This window comes from Diceros bicornis, chromosome 16 (assembly GCF_020826845.1).
Source record: "Diceros bicornis minor isolate mBicDic1 chromosome 16, mDicBic1.mat.cur, whole genome shotgun sequence".
NCBI lineage: Eukaryota > Metazoa > Chordata > Mammalia > Perissodactyla > Rhinocerotidae > Diceros > Diceros bicornis.
The window spans coordinates 54,284,252-54,303,874 of record NC_080755.1 but is presented as its reverse complement, the minus strand read 5'-3'; the positions used below and the strand labels follow the sequence as shown (position 1 = coordinate 54,303,874).

At 40.0% G+C, this 19,623-nt stretch overlaps 1 protein-coding gene across 2 annotated transcripts; it reads left to right on the top strand.

Moving 5' to 3' along the window:
• Nucleotides 1-551: 551 nt before the first annotated feature.
• Nucleotides 552-7,564, top strand: LOC131415184 (serpin B4-like). Of its 2 annotated transcripts, none has more exons than XM_058556603.1 (7): nucleotides 552-733; nucleotides 1,334-1,390; nucleotides 2,639-2,767; nucleotides 3,536-3,653; nucleotides 4,763-4,902; nucleotides 5,259-5,351; nucleotides 7,160-7,564. In XM_058556603.1, the coding sequence occupies exons 1-7, from the start codon at nucleotides 569-571 to the stop codon at nucleotides 7,562-7,564; spliced, it is 1,107 nt and encodes a 368-aa protein (XP_058412586.1). In that variant the 5' UTR covers nucleotides 552-568. The 2 variants fall into 2 exon arrangements, with proteins under 2 accessions (XP_058412586.1, XP_058412585.1); XM_058556602.1 differs by having other exon boundaries at nucleotides 5,196-5,351.
• The last annotated feature ends 12,059 nt before the right edge of the window (nucleotides 7,565-19,623 follow it).

Genomic DNA, 19,623 nt, shown 5'->3' with positions numbered 1-19,623 from the left:
TTTTACATCGTGTACCTATGCATTCTGTATGATTGTATTTTACTTATTCTGCCCGAGCAAAATTGAAACACCCTCTTCATCTGATTTATCTTTTATCTGATATATTTCCTTCCGAGGAAGCAAATGCTCCTTTAGGAGCTCGTGTGGTGGAGGGGAGGGTGTCTGGCACCCATGGAGCACTGAAGGCAAAGGCAGAGAGGTGCCTCATGGAAGCCAGCTTGATGTTATCCACATGGATCATGGTCTAGCTATCTGTTATAAAACATTTTTTACTCACACCTAGGACAGCCAGTGAGGAAGGAAAGATGAAGACATTCCATTAATTTTCTGCAAAAGTTTCTTTCAATAGCAATTTTGATAAGTTTCTAATTACTAAAATTATACAAGTATATTGAAAAAGGCTTGAAAATGAAAAAGATGAAAAACTTTAGTTGCCAGAATACCACAACCCAAATATAAGTCATTTCTTCTAAGAAAATTTCATTACACGCTAACCTTCCCTTCAGTAAAGTCATTCTTAAATGAACCTGATGCTTTTCCAGGAGTTCCAGATCACACCAAGGCCGCCATGAATTCACTCAGTGAAGCAAACACCCACTTTGCAGTTGATCTGTTCCAACAGCTCAAAAAATCAGAGAAGGACAACATCTTCTACTCCCCTCTCAGCATCTCATTAGCGTTAGCCATGACCTACTCAGGGGCCCAAGGGAACACCGCACTCCAAATCGGCAAGGTAGGTGTCAGCTCCCTTTACGTTGACCAGTTTAGACTGAATTCTCTGTTGGCCTGTGTGCAGATGCTCACAGATCTGGCTGTCCCAGGGGTAGCACAGGAGGCTGAGCAAGATTCCCATGACCAGGTGAGCACAGGGCTGTGGGGAGCATACGTCCTCCCCCAGTGCTCTACCCCATCTGATTCCCTGTGCCTAGACTTCCTTTGGGAGCTGGGATGAACTCCTACAATTGCCCAACAACCAGAGGCGAGGCTTAAATGCAAGAGCACTGGGAGAAGTGATGCACTGACTTAACTCCATGGGAAACACCTTCACATGACTCCTCAGCCGTGAATCAGTAATGAATCAGGATTCTGTGCAGTGGCTGGTGACCCACCAGCTTTGCTGTAGTTTTTCAAGGAGGAAATGCTTACACTCAAGTTTCTTTCTTCTTTTTCCTTTGCTTCTATATTGTTTTTTTGAATTTTGGGTTTGTTTGGGGGTTTTGATTTGTTCATTAGTTTGGGTTTATTTCTGTTTTTCTTTCTTTATTTTGTTTTCCTCTAATGGAGACAGATCTTTTGAGTAAAGTTTTCTTGTCACACTTCCTGTTCCTTCCAGGTCCTCCACTTTAATGACATCACAGACAGCACAAGAGGAAGAGCCTCAACAGCTCACGTGAGTCACGGAGCACTGGGGTCTAGAAGGAGAGTCACATGTCCAAGAGGGTCACGGTTTAAACTGGAAATTTCAGTGAAAAGTCCATTTTTAGGGGAAATTTTGGGCAAAATACACTGGACAGGCAGAGTTGTTTCTCATTTCATGTTACGTACTTAATTACTTCATATTGTTGAGAGGAGATCAGGATAGTGATTAAGAGCATAGCTTCTAGAAGCAGAAGACTAGCTTCAAATGCCCGCGCTGCTGTTCATGAACAGGGAACATGGGCAGGCACAACTGCTCTGAGACACAGTGACCTCATGCCAGTAAACTGGCAATAACAGATCTGCCCCAATACATGCAAGTACATGCAAAACATCACTACAGTGTTCAGATTACTGGATACCCTGTCATATGTTATGTATTAGTATCATAGAATAACAATATATAGTAATAACAATAAAGTTGATAAAATTATATAATTTTAACTAACTCATTGATGGGATTAAAAGGAATAAGTGTACATCCAAATACATTTTGCAAGATAATTGCATGAACTATATAGTTTATAGCCGTAATAGCATAAGTGTTAGCTAGCAAGTGGAAGGTTCTGGATTCAGACAGGCCTAGGTTCAAAAATTGGCTCTGCTACCTTGTGTCTCCTTGGTGAAGTTATTTAATTCTCTGAGCTTCCTTGTTTTCGTCTGAATAGACTAAAGACTTAGAGATACCTATGAAAAGCCATAGAGGTGTACTAGGCACACACTATTCCTACACTTGGAGTATGACCATCATGAGTGAGGAGACATAGATCACACTCAACAGTCTCACAAGAGAAAACCACCTAGGAGTGTACAGGGCTTCATGTCATAACCTCATTGAAATACACAAATTCAACATTCTCATACCACAGACAGCTATTAAAATGAAAATGGTTCTAGCCCTTAAGGACCTTATGTTTAGCTGGGAAGCTTAACCTAACCATACATACCAATTAGCAGACTTTCCAATGGTGGAATGGTGCTGCATCTGTACCTCAGAAGAGAAAACACTGGATTATTTAGAGCAGAGACAAAGAACTGTCTGGAAGAAATTAAATGTAAAACTTTTGAAGAACATTTGAGGCAAAATATACCAATATCAGGGAATAACAACAAATGTCATTCATGGGGTTACCAAACTTTAGGGATGACTCTAACAGAGTTACTTGGGTTTAGTATTTACATTGACAGAGAATGCAATGAGCTCACTTTTTGATATTTGAAGGTTGAAAAGTTAAGAAATGTTCATCAGCAATTTCAAAAGCTTCTGACTGAATTAAAGAAACCCACTGATGCCTATGACCTGAGCATTGCCAACAGGCTCTATGGAGAAAAGGAGTTTCAATTTCGTCAGGTAAGTTTCACGGTCCTGCCACACCTTTCCTCTGCATCCCAGGTCATCTGTTTGCCAATCACCAAATGGAGGAGAGTGAGCAGATGAGCCTGGCTGAACCACATGGGAAGCATTTTCCCAGGGTGCAAGGATCCCTTGCCACAACTACACCCAATGGAGTGTCCTGAAGCCTGACAATCCACCAAGAAACTGTGGGTTTAGGGGTTACTTTATGACCAAAGGGCAGATTCATTAGCAGAGTAACTCATGAGGTGCCCCTAATGATCTGACACCATTCAGTCACATGGTGTAAATTTTGGTGGGCAGTGACCCAGGAAATGTATGGTGAATGGGATACAGATGGCATAGGCAAGCTTGATGAGTCCCTGGGGAAAGCTGGGTAAGTACCAGGGAATACTGAATGCCAGGATGGAAGATATAAGCCAAGATGAGAACCTGAAGCATGGGTATTACTGGAGAGGAGTACGAGCACACCATCTCTTTCGGGGCATCAAGCTTTGCAGTTTGCAACCCACAGCATCTTCTCCTCCAGGCTTTGTCAGGTGGTATTGCCCTTCAGAGACCTCATTCTTGCGCCAGCCTGTACTTGCCATTCACATTACCCTCGTAGGAGCTGTATAAAAATGCACAGGGGTAAGAAAATGTAGATTTCTTTAGAGTCTGGATTCCTGTGCTATATTTTGTTAAGATTGAAAACAACTCACTTGGGAATACATAGTTAATAAGAAATTACTCTTAATTCCTCCTTTCTTCCTTCCCATGTCAAAGGAATACATGGAAAACGTTAAGAAATTTTACCTTGCCAGTGTGGAATCAGCTGATTTTAGAAATGCTCCAGAAGAAAGCCGCAAGAAGATTAATTCCTGGGTGGAAAGCCAAACGAAAGGTAGAGTAAGAGGGAGGGCCCATAAAGAAACACATTGAGTCCCCGCTGTGCGTGAACCCTGTGCTTGACACTGCATGGGGTGCTGGGAGAGGGAGATGACATGAGTTTTCAGAGAGGACAGAGGAGGGCACTGCAGATGGCGGAATGATCCAAGTCAATGTGGAGAGAAACAGGGGAACCCGAGAGGGGGAACAGGACCAGCTACCAGGAAACACAGCTGTAGATCTGTGTTTGCTCATGGCCATGGATGACAGGATCTTTGTGGAACCCAAGTGTCTGCTCAGACCCCGTCTTTGTTCACATGCTTTACTTTATATCAGAGCCTTAACTTCTGTATACGGTTCCCTATGAGCAACATTAGAAAGGTTTCCCATGTCCTTTGTTAATTGGCAAACAAGCAGCTCTCCTGTAAACTACCCTCCTGGCCACCTGCAGCTGGAGCTGCCTGCCCACTTCTGCATCCCCACATCCTGAGGGGTGATCCCAGCTGTTGTCCCATCCAGGGCAGAGAGCTTGACAAAGTCTCCATCCTATGAACCCCTACCCTACCTCCCACGCCCATTATAGCCCAAACCTATAGCAATTCAAAGTGGAGAGTGAAGAGGAAGACCCCCCAGGGAATGGTTTCTGATAGCACAGGGCATGTGTTTCTGATCATAGAGTTCAAGCCATTTGTTCTAAAGAATTATCAAGGCCTACTTCCTCTGACTAGTGAGCCCAAAGGTAAAAAAAAAAACAGAAAAGAAGGAAGGGAGGGAGGAGCGAGGCCTGGAGGTATGGAGAACTGCGGGAGGGAGGGAGCGAGGGAACTGATTATGTTGAAAGAGTAGCTGAAATCCATTTATCCATATCCAGTGTGAGATGGCTGAAGTCACCCACAGACAGAGACTCTGAGCACCTTTCCAGTGACAAGAAGGGGCGTCCCCGTCAGGGGTAACTCCATCAGGCTGGTGCCACGAGGAAAGCTGCATCTCGTGAGCTATTGGCCCTAGAGTCCCTGAAGTGGTGACTTGTGTGAATAATTAATGATTAGTTGTAACTTTCAAAGCACCTTCCAGACAAACCACTTGTACTTTTATTACGGACTTTTGTTTTTCTTTCTTTTGCAGGAAAAATCAATGATCTGTTGCCCCCTGACTCTCTTGAGTTCGCCATCCTGGTTCTGGTGAACGCAGTCTATTTCAAAGGGTTATGGGATAAGAAATTTGATACAAAAAGTACTGGAGAGGAAAAATTTTGGCTGAACAAGGTATTGTTTATAATTTATTTATGATAATGTATTTATATATGGAGTGTTAAATTTAAACTCATATCTGATAGTTGTAAAACTGCAGATAGACATTAGGATTTGTCATGGCTGTATTTTCTTATTTTCATGTTTTTGACTTCATTTAGTTGGGAATGCTCGAGGAAACTTTCCCTCCAATTCACAAATTTCCCAGATCATCTCTCAGAAAGAGGATGTGTTTGGTATCTCAACACTATTACCGTTTTTTGACTTATGCCTCACTTGGCATTTCTTTGCCACATTAATTACTGCAGGATACGAGCAAATCCGTGCAAATGATGAGACAAACCAGTTCCTTTAATTTCGCTGCACTGGAGGACATGCAAGCCAAGATCCTGGAAATACCATACAAAGGGAAAGATCTAAGCATGATGTTGCTGCTGCCAAATGAAGTAGATGGTCTGAAGAAGGTGAAATCTTATACCTTCAATTATTCTTACTATTGCCTGATTTCCTAGTAGTACAATGCTTTTATGGGCTGTTCATGGAAATGGTGCTCACAGATTGTTGGTGATGTGTGGCAAAGCTCAAGAACACAGTACTTTTCTTCTCTACACACAACCTAGAGGAGAATTCTTAAGGAGAACCTGGCAACATGTTGCATTCCAAAAAACAAATATCTTAAGTAGCACGGTGTGATATGAAAGAATATATAGAAAATCTTAACATCATAGGTCCCATTGATATTCTGATGAAACTGTGAATTGACACTTCAGAAAAAATTATACTTAGGTACATACACTATATTTTGCGACCATAAGAACTTCTGATATATTCCAGTGTATTCATTTGAGGACAAGGAACTTAAGACTCAGATGAACGTGGCACACTGAAAATATATACAAATTCACTCATAAACAAGACCAAGCATATTAAAACAACGATGGGTACCATTTTGCGTATTAAATTACAGTGGGTTTGTGGACAGTGGAAAAATAGATTTGTCTTGATGTCTACTTTTCAATATAGAAGTATTTTGCCCATAGGAGCTCAAAAGCCATTTGGAGCCTCATTCCTGGGAGAAAAAAAGAAAAAAGAAATTTTCCCCTTAGCACTGTTATAATGGTTAAAGTTAATGTGAACAATACCGGTACCAATGTCTGACATTTTAAGGACATTCCAAAAATGGCCATCTGCAATTACTATAATAGTTGATGATGACGCTGAAGTTGCAGTAAATGTGCCACAGTCAAAATATATATTGTGCTAATACTGGGACCTGGAGATCCTCAGGGAAAGTAATATGGCAATATATGTAAAGGGCCATCACATTATTAGTACTCCAGCTCAGCAATCCCCGTTATCAATGACCTCAGGAACCCCAGTCCTGGGATTTTATCCTAAGCTAACTGATGTAAACAAGGCAAAAGCTTTTGGACAGAAGCAGTTCAAAATAATGAAAAATTCAAAACAAAGAACAAGACTGCATCTTTGTATTGCCAATAGGTTAGCTTAGGGACTGGCACACAGTGAATGCTTAAACACTATCAAGTAAAGATATACACATTGAATATCAATTTAATGGTAGTGTTATGGAATGATTTAAACTTGATAAAGAAATACATAGCTACCCGTGGCTTAGCGGTTAAGTGCAGGCGCTCCGCTGCTGGCGGCCCGGGTTCGGATCCCAGGCGCGCACCGACGCACCGCTTCTCCGGCCACGCTGAGGCAGCGTCCCACATACAGCAACTAGAAGGATGTGCAGCTACGACATACAACTATCTACTGGGGCTTTGGGGGTAAAACTAAATAAATAAATAAAATCTTTAAAAAAAAAAGAAATACATAGCTATATGGGGAAAGTTTACAAATAGGTCAAGCAAGAAAAAGGAATAAAAATAAGTTGTATGCTATAATTGCAGTATGTAAAAAATTATGTACAAAAGGACATTAACAAGAAAAGACTATTAAAAAATGAAACATGCAGTGGGCTGGCAGCTTAAGAAACGGAGATATATAGTTCATCTTTTATAAAATAATTTTATTTAAAAGTTCTTTTGTTTTATATATGTGTTTTATATGTATAATTATATATTACAGAAGATTCCATTGGTTTTATAGGTATAATACAGAAGATTCAGGTCATTATATAAATATAAATCTTCCATATTTACATTTACTGTTAAAATAAAGGTTTCCACGTGATTCAATCCAACATTAAGGTGTGTTCAATGTCCACTGAGAATCACTTCATTGTTCCTTTTGTCCATTGTCACAGCTTGAAGATAAACTCACGGCTGAGAAATTAATGGAGTGGACAAGCTCACAGAATATGAGTGAGAAAACAGTGGATTTATGTTTACCTCGGTTCCAAGTGGAAGAGAGCTATGACCTCAGGGACACACTGATGTCCATGGGGATGGTAGACGCCTTCAGTCCACAGGATGCCAACTTCTTGGGCATGGCAGAGAGTTGGGGTCTCTTCGTGTCAAAAATTGTACACAAGTCCTTTGTGGAGGTGAATGAGGAGGGCACGGAGGCCACAGCTGCTACAGGCGTAGTAGTTGTTGAAAGAACGTCACCCATTTATGAAAGTTTTCATTGCAATCACCCTTTCCTGTTCTTCATCAAGCACAATAAGACCAACAGCATCCTCTTCTTGGGCAGAGTCTCTTCCCCTTAGATGCAGCTAATTAAGGGGGAAGTTCACAGTTGTTCAAATACGTTGATGGCTAGAAATAGCAGGTTCTCTTTACCTCTTTTTCCTTTCCAATCTCATACTCATCACTAAAAATGTAATGGTTGAAATAGCATGTCTGTCTATCTCTTTCTAAAAACACATGTAAACTTACTTTATTTCCCCATGATGACTTCCCACAGGACAAAATGTTCAAGATAAGATAAAAAGATATTTCAACATCTACTTCTCCCAAATTTGAAATATCATTTCTGTTATCTCAAAAATCATATCTACAAATCAAACTTGTTAACCTAGACATCCACATTTATTTGAATTTAGGTGATATCTGGAACCTTTATATGTCTAAACTTTGTAATTTTATGACATACATTATCAATAAAGCAATGACTTTCTCATACTGTTTCTTGATTTTCCTTTTTTTCTTTGTCTTCAGTGAAGTATAAGTGGCCCACACACATAGGAAAGGTAATTCAGAAATATATTATCACGTATAAAGAAAATTCAAAATAGGAGTAGGGCATGATGAGGCTGAAGAGTAGGTTGCTACCAGAACATAAAATGTTTTGCAGCTCATGTTAAGAGCTTCCAATTTTATCCTAAAATAAATGGAAAGCCACTACAGCTTTTGTTTATTTATTGTGCAAAGAAGAATCTGAGAGCATCATTTGCGCATCTCTAAAATACACCTCTGGCTATTATGGTGTAAAATGACTAGAGGAAAGAACAGTGTGGATACTGGGAGTAAATTAATTAGCAAACTATTACAGTGTCAGGAGTGGAGACTGAGAGAAACAGATACCTGTGAGAATTATTTAGGAAGAAAAAGCCACAGAATTCTGGCAACGCATGTGGCAGAAAGGTGAGATAGAAGCCAAGAATGATGCCCAAGTTTCTGGCCTAACGAACCGGTTGGATGGAAATGATTTTGTTTTGGAGACAAGAAAAGACCCTGGATTTAGATTTCCACTTGTTGAATTTTCACTTCTTTTGAGACATGCAAATGGAATTGTCCAGTAAACACTTGAATACATGAATCTAGAGCTCAGCTACAGGATACGATCTGAAGCTCTAAACATGTGATGCTCAATATGAAAGATTTAGAGTTACTGAATAAATATACTAACTGTAAAAAATGGTAAAAAGAAAAAAAAAGTGGCTAAAAGCAAGAATGGATCCTAGGGAGAGAGTATAAAGAGATAAGAAAGGAGCACCTAGAATTGACCTTGAAGTATGCCAAGATATAAAGGTCAGGAATTGACAATTTTTATTTTCTAGAACACAGCTTTTCTTAGGGGACCATATTCATTACAAATCCTTCCCAGTCCTGAACCCAGCTGATTTCAGAAACCATGATTTTTGGAGGATTTGAGCAAGATCTAATTTTTCTTCACCAGAATTCAGCAGCCGAAGAACAGAGCAGAGGAAGGAGATGTTCCACTATATACATGTGAGACTTGGTCAACGGATCTGACAGACTGGCAAAGAGTGGGTAACATGAGTAAACCATGCAGTGAACAGACTGAGAAGTGATGGTAAGGCAAGAGGCAATGACCTTGTTGAATAGAGAAGCAATGGGGTACTTAATGAGGCTGAAGAACAGAAATGATGGCAATCAGTCTGTGAGACACATGAAAGGATCAGAAGTTTGGCCCAGGACCTGGGATTTGAAGTGTATTTTAAAATAAAAAATTTTAGGTAATAAACAAGCTCAGAGTGTCACTATGGTGTGAATTAATTTCTAATGGTTCAATGAAGTTGAAACTGGTACAGAGTCTAGGGGATTTGAAGAATTCCCCCTATGGTCTAAATGCCTTTAGACCATAAATTTCAACTACTCGTTAATTTACTTGGGTTTACAAAAGGAGCTTTATAAAAGCAAACAAGTTAAGATAAAGGCTCATAAGCATTTGAGTCATATCGGGTAGAGGAGCTGGTTGACATCTAGTTCTGAGAACTGAGAAGCTTTGCCTATATTCTAGGTCAGTCAGAGAACCAACTACCCCTGCATTGTGGCCGCATGTAAGAGAAATTGAAGGCAAATTCAAATCTTGTATCTTTATTTTTAAAGTAATAGATTATAATTCATTGAATAAAACAGAATACAATGAGCCCATACTGGCATAAAATAAATAAATGACTACATTAAAAGTTTTAAAAGAAGTGCATATTTAGGTGTTTTTAAAGCTCCTTTCCAAAGAATATCTCCTCACACTTGTTAGAGTGGCCACAATTATAACTAAAGAGACTGGCCACATCAAGTGCTGGAGAGAGTGTGGAGCAACGAGAACTCTCATACACCACTGCTGGGAATACGAAGGGTGCAAACAGCTGGGAAATCACTTTGGCAATTTCTTATAAAACTTAAACCTTTGCTTACCATATGATCTGGCAATTCCACTCCTTCATATTTTCCCAGGGGAATTGAAAATATGTGTCTCCAGAAGGACTTATATACAAAAGTTCACAGTATCTTTATTCACAATGGTCAAACATGGAAATGACTCAGATTTGCATAAGTAAGTGAATGGATAGAAAAACAATGGAATAGTACTCAGCAATGAAAAGGAGAAAACTACTGATTCCTGCAGCAACATGGATGAGCCTCTCAAACACTGCTCTGTGCAAGAGAAGCTGGGCAGAAAGAGCATGTGTTATGTAACTCCACACATACGAAGTCCCGCCTGTGGGGACAGAAAGCTGAGTAGTGCTTTCCTGGGGCTGGAGTTGGGGAGGAAATTGATTGTAACAGAGTCCAAGGGAAATTTCTGGTTGAGATGAATGCTCTAGAACTTGATTAGGTGGTGGTTACACAGGTGTTTACATTTGACAAAAGTCGTGGACCTGTTCACTTACAATGTGTGAATTTGTTTTATGTAAATTATCTGTCAATAAAGTGGACAGAGATGTCGGAAGAGGAGGGAGAGGAAGAGAATAGTGCAAACGGACGTCGTTATTTTGCCTCTGGAAATATATGAGCAAAGAAAATTTCTTGATTAAATATGTTTTTAACAACTTCATTCCAACCAATTTCTCTCCAATCTTTAATTTATTCATATACATTTAACCACATTTAATAATATGCCAATATCCCTGTCACATGGAGGAAGAAGCATCATGAAATTGCAAGTTAGGAAATAAAATTCTGTGATTTAGGATCTATCAACTTGTCTTTGTCAATCAGGAGGTTAAAAATGACTATACTAGGGGCCAGCCTGTTGGTGTAGTGGTTAAGCTCACAGGTTCCACTTCAGTGGTCCAGGGTTCGTGAGTTTGGATCCAGGGCACGGACCTACATCACTCATCAACCCACACTGTGGTGAGGTCCCATATACAAAATGAAAGAAGATTGGCACAGATGTTAGCTCGGGGCCAATCTTCCTCAAGCAAAAAGAAGAGGATTGGCGACAGATGTTAGGTGAGGGTGAATCTTCCTCACCAAAAATTTAAAAAATCTTTAAAAAAAATGACTCTATTTAAAATTTAGTTTGAAATTTGGAAGTGTTTAACAAGAAAATTCATTGCCAGATACTTTTCCATTAAATATCATTGGACAAAATATGGTATTGAAAGCTATTTTTATGTCAATTTTGGATACAATTTTCAATAGTCAAAGATGAAAGTCAAGCCTCACAAACTACTTATGTCATATAAATGGAAGGATAGATACCTTCTTCCCTTGGGAAAGGATATTTCCCTCTTCTGGGAAAAACCCTTAGTGTTTAATCTGGTTGGCTCCATCAGACCACAGCTCTGTCAGGATTATCTCTGTTGTGTACCTAGAGCACACAGGTTGTCAGCAACTATATGACGAATGAATGAATGATTGAGTCATTCCCCGTAAGTCACACAGCAGACTATCATCTGTTCTAGAAGGACTCATTTGTATTTCTATTACAAAAGACATTATAAACATCCAAAAATTGCATTATTGGCTTCACTGTGTGTAGTGTAGTGTAGGTCATTCAACAAACAATTATTCTGAACCTACTATGTGCAAGGCTGGATTTGGCAATGGGTTTGCAGATATAGGGTGACCAGAAAAAGAAAAATAAACCAAGAATCCAGAAGACCATAAGAGGGGAATGAAATGAAACACAAGGAGGCCAGAATATGGAAGCATGCCCTAATGTTGACAGTCAAGGCAGACTTCAAGGTCTGGAACAAGAGCAGCAGTGTGGGTGCAATACAGACATGGAAGTACCTGAGATCAGTCAGAAAACAGCTGAGCTGCTGGGCAGTCAGAAATCTGCAACACTTAAGGATATAACAAAAGAAACAAACTCAGAAATTTAGGAAGTCATTTGGCAACAGAAACAAGAGACCAGAACTCAGTGACAATTCTGCCCTCCCAAGTGGCTGTGTGTGTGTGTGATTTCCCAGATGGTAGGGCTTCCCAGAGCATAGAAACGCAGGACCAGGCCCTTGCCTTCTAGAATCTTAACATCTAAGGCTTTATTCTTTCTGTTCCTGGTACTTATCTGCCCAAATGTGTGGAAATCAGAAACACTCATATTCTAAAATATTGCCTAAGATAATTCATGTTTCATTTGAGACGAATAATGCAGTTGCTTCCTTCCTAAGAAGAACTTTTTGACCTATATTTTTTGTCTAAAAACAATCTTAAGAAAAGAAAGCCATGCATTTTTTCTTACACTCTAAGTTAGACATTGATCAGACTAAAGTGAAGTTCACCTTTAGATAAACTGCACGTGACAATGGAGCGATGTCTGCATTTCCACCTCCCTGCAGTGACGTTGATGCCCATTCCAGGGGTGGCACACCAGTGACCTCAGGGGCAGTGCTGTAGCAGCTACTGCACAGGGTCCTGGCATCTCTCTACTTCCCACCACCGGGGATCTCTGCGTCCCGACACCCACGATCCATGCATCACATCATCCCTGATCTCTTATTCTCCAGAGCACATCCTGGATTGCACAAATGGTGGTGCTGGGGAGGCCATCCTCTCCATCCCAAGACCCCATCCTCCACATACACATCTGCACAAATTCGGAGAGTTAGACAAGTGCTCAGAGGTCCTGGGACCTTCTGCTGATCCACAGAGTGGGGCGTGGTAAGGACGCAACTAAGTATGTCAAGTTTAAAACCGGTTATTCTGCTGATACCTCCTACAATGACAGACTCTGAGTGTGGCAGTGACATACAATCTGCTTGAAGATGCAGAATGCATCACAAATATTGGATCACGTGAGATTATTTTCAAAATCCAGAGGATGGGTCTATGCAAGCTTAGTGAGCCAGAACTTTTGAATACATTTGATGGGCTTCATACACACATTGGTGTACAGCTTTCTGGAACACTCACTTCTAAATACTGACATGGAGACATAAATCCAACAGGGGAAAAATGCCTCTCTGACCTGGAATCCACCAACAGTTTAGAACAGATAAAATAGCAGCTCAGATTCTAAAATGGTGGCTAAGGACAGGATGGCCATGAGTTGGTTTCTAATTAAATTTAGAGGATGCTGCTGTTGATGATGATGATGATGATGATTATATTGATGATAGGGGTGGTGGTGTTCGTAGTGGTGATAATACGACAGTGATGGCCAAGAAAACAGCCGCTAAAATCCCATGGATGCATAACTTGTCCCTAATTCTTTAATAACCTCATACTCTATTTACCCTCACATAGCTCAATAAAGTAACTCTTATAAAACCTACTTTTACAATGAAGATACTGAGGCTCAGAAGGATGAATCAACCTATCGAAAACAATATATCTGTTCCCAAAGCCCAGATTTATATTCAATTTGACTCAGAGTTGGCACATAGAAGGATGATTTAGAAAAGAACATGACAGAATCTGTTTTGTTGCTTAAGTATTTGACCATAATTCCCTCTTCATGTCTGAATTAATTATATTCCATTATAATTAGATAATGAATCAATTCATAGGGAGTAGCCACCAATTGAATGTTAGAAGTGATATTATAGATCATTTACAGGATTCTCTTCATTTAAGCAATAATAAAAAAAAATTCCCAAGAAATTAACTGTCATCCTTAAGATCACAGTCAGGTCAGGGCAGAGCTGGCATACAAACTCCAGCTTCCTGACTTCAGGCCTGGTGTCCTTCACTTTGCTTCTTTCCCTCCACCAGGCTGATCAATTTAATGTTACATGTCATGCTGCCCGCACAGACACTGATCTGTTACCCTCGGAAAGCACTGACTGCACAGGCTGGGGGTATCCATTCCCAGATCACTGCCCTTTTCCCGTCATCAACAAACCCACTGCTGACTGCACTGTAGTTCATGCCTCACAGGTTATGTGGGAGTTAACCATTTCCACTTTCTTTAGAACACATATTCTCCTTTGATAACCTGCCATTAGATGCTTTCTTCTTGCTCCTCCAATAAGTTGATGGATAGAGCACGATATAGAAGATGTAGGGGAACCAGGAACTGATCAGATTTTTGAGCACTTGCATTTCCAGACATTGATGTAGATGCTGAGCATGAAAAGACAACCACAGTTAGTGGTGGAGATTCATAACAACAAAAGACATCAGTACAATATAGTTAGTAGTATGAATGAGGTTCACCAAGCGCTCTGGGAGGACTAGATTGGGTGAGACACTTTGGGAAGGGCAGGAAGTGCTTCCTGAAAGAGGATTTCATGTGACTCAAACCAGAATTGTCTTATTTAGATATTTCAAATCCAGGATGTCAGTGTATTGATTTGTAAAGGGAATCATACCATAAATTTTTTCAAGTTATCCCTGGGAGCTCCTTCCTCTTGCTGAAGTTCACAGATCAAGATGTACATGAGAAGTTTGCTGGGTCGATGAAGGAAAAAGAAAAATTAAAATGGGATTTCTAGCATGAAGATACTCTGTACATCAGTACTTTCTCCTTCTTCTCCTCTGCAAGTCATAATAAGTAAAAATAAAAATAAATAAATAAAAATATCTCTGTAAATTCCTCTTTCAGTAAAGTTAGGAGGCAGGTTTAATTCATGTTCTCATGATTCATGTCAAGGCTGCCAAAGGGGAAAGCAGCTGGGGGTGAGCAGAAGGCCCTGGAGGAAGAGAAGAGAAAAGCAGGAAGAGAGACAAGAGGGCTCAGAAGCGGCAGATTTCAGAAAGTCTCAGGGAATGTACATTTCTCTCAGGAAAGAACCTCACTCTGAATACAGAAAACAGCACGCCTTCTCTGGAAATAACTGGCACAGGATCTGGGCACATCAGGTCGGTGGCAGGCAGTTCCCGGACCTGATATGGCTCAGGAGCACAGAGGAGGTGGGTCACCCAAGGACTCACACAGTTTCCAGCTTCTGCCGTGATGGAGAAAGCTGGGAAGAGTGCTGCTCCACTCTAACAGAAACATATGGATAATACAACGATTCTTGAAGCCATCAGAAAGCCGCAATTGCTGGGTAATGACTCAGCCTGAAATCTAAGGAAAGACAAGTCCCTCCAAGAAGAGAGACAAGCAAGCACTGTCCTGCCTGGGGCAGAACACTGAGGAAGACAGGACTCCAGACAGGTGTTGAATGTCAAGTGTGGGTAGCACAAGGGTATAGAACCCTGGGAGCTGCAGACTTGGGCACTTTATACCCATTCTATCTTTGCCAGGGAGGTTCCCTGGCTGTTCAAGAGAAAGACTGTGGGCAGGGCACCCTCAGCGGTGTCGGTTTGGAGGAGAGAAGGGGCTGCCAAGGCAGAAAAGGCAAGAAGCCCCCCTGATTCTTCTCCCCAAGAAACAAATGACTTTAGGGCTGAGATAGGGCAGCAAACCCTGTGACTCCCAGAGCAGAGGTGAAAACTCATGTGACTGAGTAAAAGAAAAAGAAAACACCCTCTTCTCCTGGGGGACTGGCATGAAACTGCCCCAGGTGCAGACAATAAGAAGTCTCCTGTCTCTGGGGAGAAACAGAAAACACCTCCTTCCCCTCAACCCAGGCTAGCCCCCTCAAACACCAAGCAGGCAGAAAGTCCCCCTCTTAGGTCAAGGGGCATAAAGAAGGCTGAAAGTGGAGGGTGGAGCAAGAACATGAGGAAAACCTTCCAGAATTCAGGCCTCTACCCTGCACACAAGGTAACCCTGAGGAATTAAAGCCAGGACACACTGAAGGCCACCATCACAACAACAAAATCCAAACTCAGCTCAAATCCTGTCTAGAAAGACTCCATATCCCGCACTAACTGCACAGCAGAGGAGGATCGTGCCTCTTTAAGCTGTGCAAAAGGAGCTGGACAGAAAGAGTCCGTATATGTAATTCCACTTCCATAATGTCCTAGAACAGGAGAAACTAACTTGTGGTGACAAAGTTGTGATAACAGAAAGCTGATTAGCGGTTTCCAGAGGCTGGATTTGGGGAGGAAATTGATTGTAAAAGAGTCCAAGGCAAGTTTCTGGTTGAGATGAATGCCTGACAGTTTGACTGGATGGCGGTCACAGAGGTGCTTACATTTGTCAGAAGTCAATGCACTGTACTCTACAATGTGTGGAAGACAAGTGCCTCCAGAAAAGAGACGAGCACTGACTTGCCTGGAGCAGAACCCAGAGGAGACAGGGCCCCAGACACGTGCTTCATGCTTTCATGTAAATTACACCTCAATAAACGTGGTAGAGAATGAGGAAGAAGCGAAGATTTGTATTAGCACACATAGTAACTATTGTCTCTGGAAGTTTGTGTGTGAGGCAGACACGTCTTAATAAAACCTGTTTTTAAGAATAACCCCATACTTAGGAAGAAAAAATTTAAACGTTGCATTATGCATACATCCAGTTTCATCTCACCTAATTGTAAACAACGTGTACTCAAAGGTAGAGTCAATAAAATCTTCAATTAAATATTCTTACTGATTCATGAAGGACTTTAGTTGAAAATGGCGTGTGTGTGTGTGTGTGTGTGTGTGTGTATGGGGCAGTGGAAAATCCATAAATCAATATGATTTGGGGCTACAGCCTTGATTTGTGATGTTTCCAGAAGTTTTAAAAACCATTACATTTGCATCACAAGTGTGAATCTCAACACAGTGGGAAAGGCAGATGATGTCTTGGGTTATTATGAAATTGGCTCTGACCCTGTGGTCTGGGGAACTCCCAGAGTCTGCAGATCACACAAAGAATCCTTTGTTCAGATGTGATCCCTGGAAAAGTCTACTGGATGAGGAATTCAGAAAGTCTATAAGGAACTTAAGAGCAAACTCTACCATGAGAATATTGAGGAAGAAACCAGATTGCAGTGGGTGAACAAGGAGAAATATGGAGTCTACACTCTCAAAAACTTGAATGTCAAAGGAAGAAGTTTATATGCGTGGAGTGACTAGAAGAAAGTGGTTTGTTTGCTTGCTTAATAATGAGAGAGACTTTCGGTGTATTTACACCAGGAGAGGGCACCACTCTGCATAAAGAGGTTCATTTAGAAAAGGTGTGCTATTAATGAAGGAAGGTTCTAGAGAAAATGAAGATGGGAATAGGAGAACAGGGAGAAGAAGGAAGAGTGAAAGGGCGTGTAAGTCTAAGTTTAAAGGACGATGAAAAGTTTAAAGTACAAAATAATATTCTTTTCTTTTTTTCTTTAATGAAATTGGGAAAAGACATTAACTGAAAGTGTTAAAGCTATGTGATGAGCAGAGAATTTGCAAAAGGGAAAGAAAGTTTAAGGAAACTTTGAGGGGAATGTAAAAAGGAATTGATAATAAAAAGACTGGGAAACACAATTGTGAGAACAGCTTAAATCAGAAGTCATGGCTTGTGTGTGTGAGTGTGCTAAAATAGACATAAAATGAATTTACCATTTTAATCCTTTTTAGCTCTACAAATCAGGGGCATTAAGTACATTTACACTGTTGTGCAGCCACCAGTATGGTGGTTCCTCAATCTCATTTCCACAGTAGCTGCCCCATTTTACATTCCCACTAGCAATGCACAAGGGTTCCATTTTCTACACACCTTTGCCACACTTATTTTCTGTTTTGGGCACTTGTATATCTTCTTTGGAAAAATGTCTATTCATATCATTTGCAGTTTTAAAATTAGGTTTTCCTTTTTTTGTTGTTGAGTTGAAAGAGTACTTGATATATCACGGATATTAATCCCTTATCAGACATATGAATTGCAAAATTCTTGCCCATTCTGTGGGTTGCTTTGCACTCTCTAGATAGTGCTGTTTGATGAATAAAAGTTTTAAATTTTGATCAAGTCCAATTTATCAGTTTCCTCTTTGGTTGCCTATGTTTTGGGTGGCATATCAAAGAAATCAGTGCCAAATCCAACGTCATGGTTTTCCACTATGTGTTCTTCTAAAAATGTTAGGATCTGACTTCTTACATTTGGGCTTTTGATCCATTTAGATTCAATATTTCTATATGTTATAAGGTAATGGCCCTAGCTGATTCTTTTCCATGTGGATATCCAGTTTTACCAGTATCATTTATTGAAAAGACTGTCCTCTTCCCACATTGAATGATCTTGGCATCCTTGTCAAAAATCATCTGACCATGTATGCAAGAGTTTATTACCAGGTTTTCTATTCTATCCCATAGATATATACTCTGTCTCTCTGCCACACTGTTTGAATTACTCTCAGTTTGTAGGAACTTTTGAGATCAGGAAATGTAAACTTCCTAATGTGTACTTCTTTATCAACACTGTTTTGGCCACTGGAGATGCCTTGACACTACACATGAATTTTAGGATGGCTTTTCTATTTCTGAAAAAAAAAAGTTTCTTGGAATTTTGACAGGGATTGCATTGAACCTGTTCATGGATTTGAACAGTGTTGTCATATTAGCAATGTTACATTTCCAATCCATGAACACAAGATATCCTTCCATTTCTTTCTGTCTTCTTCCGTGTATTTCATGAACATTTTGAAATTTTCAGTCTACAGATCTTTTGCCTGCTAGTTAAGTTTATTCCTGGTATTTAATTCTTTATGATGCTGTTGTAAATGGATATATTTTTCTTAATCTCTTTTTCAGATTTTTCTTGTTTAGGGTATTAAAATCAAAATAATTTTTGTTTGTTGATTTCATATCTTAGAAACTTTCTGAATTAGTTGTCAGTTCTAGGAGATTTTGTGTGGATTCTTTAGGATTTTCTACATATAAGATCATGTCATCTGTGAATAGAGACCATTTTACTTCTTCCTTGCAAATTTGAATTTCCTTTATTTTTATTTCTTGCCTAATTGCTCCAGCTAGTACTTCCAATACTATGTTGAATGGAAGTGGGAAAAGCAGGCCTCTGCTCTTAGTGTAACAGCTCCCAGTCTTTCACTATGTGGTCACCTGGGGTATTTCATAAATATCCTTTATCATGTTGAGGAAATCTCCTTCTATTCCTGCTTTGTTGAATGTTTTTATTACAAAAAGGTGTTGAATTTTGTTTAATGGTTTTCTCCATCTTTTGAGATGATCACATGATGTTTTTGCACTTCATTCTGTTAATATGGTGTAGTACATTGATTGATTTTCCTATGTTGATGGATCCTTGCATTCCAGATGTAACTCTAATTGCTAATGAGGCCTAATGTTTTTGGTATGCAGCTAAATTCACTTTCCTAGTATTTTATGAGGAATTTTGTGTCAATATTTATAAGAGATATGGGTCTGTAGTTTTCTTACTGTAGTATCTATCTGGCTTTGACATCAGGGAAATGCTGTCCTCATAAAGTGAGTTATTCATTCCTATTCCTCTTCATTCATTCATATTCCTCTTCAATTTTTTGGAAAGAGCTTGAGAAGGACGGGTGTCAATTTTTTAGATATCCGGTAGAAATCAACAGTGAAGCTATTTTACCAGTGCTTTTCTCTGTTGGGGGAAACAATGACTTTTCATTTTTTTCTTCTCAAAATGTTTTTTTATTGATATCATATGGTTTATAACATTGTGAGATTCCAGTTGTACATTATTATTTATCAATCATCATATAAATGCGCCTCTTCACCACTTGTGCCCACCCCCCAACCCCCTTTCCCCTGGTGACCAGCAAACTGTGTCTCTGTCAGTGTGTTAGTTTGTATTACACATATGAGAATGGTCATACAGTGCTTGTCTTTCTCT